This window comes from Serpula lacrymans (genome assembly GCF_000218685.1).
Source record: "Serpula lacrymans var. lacrymans S7.9 unplaced genomic scaffold SERLAscaffold_3, whole genome shotgun sequence".
NCBI lineage: Eukaryota > Fungi > Basidiomycota > Agaricomycetes > Boletales > Serpulaceae > Serpula > Serpula lacrymans.
Window position 1 is genome coordinate 384,448 of NW_006763292.1, and position 2,741 is coordinate 387,188.

At 42.1% G+C, this 2,741-nt stretch overlaps 1 protein-coding gene across 1 annotated transcript; it reads right to left on the bottom strand.

Annotated features, from left to right (window-relative positions):
• Nucleotides 1-219: 219 nt before the first annotated feature.
• On the bottom strand, nucleotides 220-1,011 carry SERLADRAFT_405850 (uncharacterized protein; the record flags this gene model as incomplete). Its single annotated transcript, XM_007314346.1, has 6 exons — nucleotides 220-422; nucleotides 475-598; nucleotides 628-700; nucleotides 802-846; nucleotides 893-927; nucleotides 970-1,011. The coding sequence occupies 6 exons, from the start codon at nucleotides 1,009-1,011 to the stop codon at nucleotides 220-222; spliced, it is 522 nt and encodes a 173-aa protein (XP_007314408.1).
• Nucleotides 1,012-2,741: the final 1,730 nt, after the last annotated feature.

Sequence of the window (2,741 nt, forward strand, 5' to 3'; positions counted from 1 at the left end):
ATTGTACAATATTGAGTTTGATTTTGAGTTCTTGCACTGTTTTGAGGTCTTTCTCATACTTTTCCAGCTTATGATGGCATGCAGTCTCAACTGTCCTGCTTGAATCTCTTTGTATTGTTGAGGTGTTTTGTAAATACACACATTAGTTGCTATGGTGAGCTCTTGTCTAGAAGGGAACACTTTCAGTGCCACATACAGCAATAATATCTTACATACTCACTAGTCACCAAGCTTCTGCCAGTATTCTATCTTCAGGGTCTTCTCCACATTGCATAAGCCGTTCAGGTAAATCTTCTCTTCTTGTAGCTTATTGAATGTAGCTTTATTGGCCATGTTGAGATCCCACATTACCCCCGCTAGGTTGGCCAGTGTACTTGTCATGATATCTAGTGTTTGCTTGTAGCTATTGTAAAGAAATAAGGCTAGGGAACAGTCAGATTAACTTGTGCACATCTAAGATTGTGGTACACTTACATAGATTTGCATACACCTCAAGGGTGTCATTATGCTTGTAGTAAGAGTCAATAGCTTGCTTGTGGTGGAAAACGCTCACAGACTTTTGACATATGTTGCCAGGTGATCCAGTTGACAGAGACACCTGTGAGTGTGACCATGGAAGGCACCCACAAGGCAAGTGTGATGGAGTTCATGGACTTCTTTGCTGAGGGCACTATCTACCAAGGTCATCTTGAATTTATGTCTGATCAATTCCATATACATCTATCAATTTCTCCACAATGGCCAGTGGGTATTTAGCACTGCGTGAAGAATAGTTAGAATAGATAGTGCAAAAAAAGATACTTATAGTTCTCACTCTGAACCATATTAACAAGCAGCAGGGAAAACCTATAATGGCAGAGTAAAAGAAAGATTCCAGTTTTGTCAAATATACCCCATATTTGTTTTGTAGCATCTCTTATACTGAACCTGTATAAATGACAATAAACTGATTATCCTATCTAATTTTACATGGTGGTAATACCCCTTGTAGATCTGACATTGTCTTGACATAGGTGTGTATGGAAAAGTGGGGATTCTGGAGGTGGGCAATGCAATATAATTTGAGGGCATCCATCTTTATGCCAACAGTGAGGGAGATTGGTGAGCATGGCATAATTCCCTGATGGACCAATGTGCATGTAACAAATGAGTCCTGTGGGAGAATGTGGAGGTGGCAAATTTGAACATCTGTGAGGTTAATACGCTGTTTGTATGATGTGGGCGTGCACTCACTAAAGATATCAACCACATTGATCTTGATGTTTAAACTAGGATCTGTTGTTGCATGGAACTCATGATCCCCTTTATTAGCCACAATTCCTCCGGTGCTCATCTTACTACAGCTGTAACAGTTCATGTACATGGATACCAGAGCTGGGAGCTGCTCATTGAATGCATGCAGGCATTGCAGCACTTTGTCTTGATGGTCTTGATGATCTGGTTGTCAAGCTTTATAGCAATAGCGGCTTTATTTAAAGGTCAAAAAGACAGGAACAAAATTGTGGTGAAAATAGTATATACTCTTGCCACATATTTCTATTCAACTTACGGCTGAGTGCTTCAAACTCACCTCCAGTGTGACTGATATCTAGCAAATTTGAGCCATCTAGTATGCAGCCAATATCCATGACACTGTCATCATCAATCTGGTGTTTGTGTCCTTTTTTTCCAAGATCAGGTAATTCTCTTAAGGCCTCCAAAGTGCGCATCTTGCCAGTTGTCATTTCTGCAGCCAAGTAAACCATGCAGAAACTCCTTGACTGTAAAATAAGCTTATCTTGCATGTGTATTGCATGCATGTTGTTTACTCACAACTAACCTGGTCCTGTCCTAAGGGGTCTACCCACTCCCACTTCCTCACTCTTGCTTGTCCGAGTTGTCTGCCAGAGTATCAAAACTTTGGTTGTTACATTAGGACTCACTCTTTCTCACTTTGTGCAAACCCGGACCACAGGGTCTTTTGAACAGTAAAAATTTGGTGCCAGTTGGGTGTTGAGCTTTTGCTAGCCCACAGAAACAAATTGTGTGCCCCAATCCTGCAGGCAAGCTCCTCAGGATGGGGTACTAGAGAGATCAAATCAAACATTACACCGCCCCCAGTGTCAAAGGGAGTACTTAGCACAGCAGATGGTGTGGAACCTCTGTTGCTAGTATCAATACAAATCTTCTTCTTTGAATACCTTTAACCAGGCCGGGCACTTGACTCTGCCAGTCTGGAGAAGGGTTGACAGCTTAACAAGCGGACCACCCTTGACAACTGTTCGGACCAGGGTTTATTACATTTACCTTTTATATACAATTTCAAATACTATGGTGTGGGTAGTTGGAGGTTGAGATCCGATACTCAGCTGGGAAGAGGTAAATGCACAGACAAGTGGGGACCCCCAGTTATGTTTTTTTACTTTTACACATTGAACAAGTCAACATGTTGTTGCAAGCCCAACCCCAACAAAACATCAATGCACTGCTGTCCGGACATGTGCTACATGCTGCTTGGGGTTGTCAGAGAATACCAGGACATTATTGAGGTAGACAATGATGCAGACATTGCGAAGGTCAGCAAATATTGTATTGACAAAACACTAGAAAGCTGCAGGTGTAACAACCAAGAGTTAGTTACTCCCGGTGCACACAGGAACACACTATAAAGAAAATGAAGAGGAGTGGTTACCCCTTAGCTGCAGAGAGTTTGTTGGTATACACAGAGACTCGCTGAGGAGTCTCCTGGATCTATGGGGGTA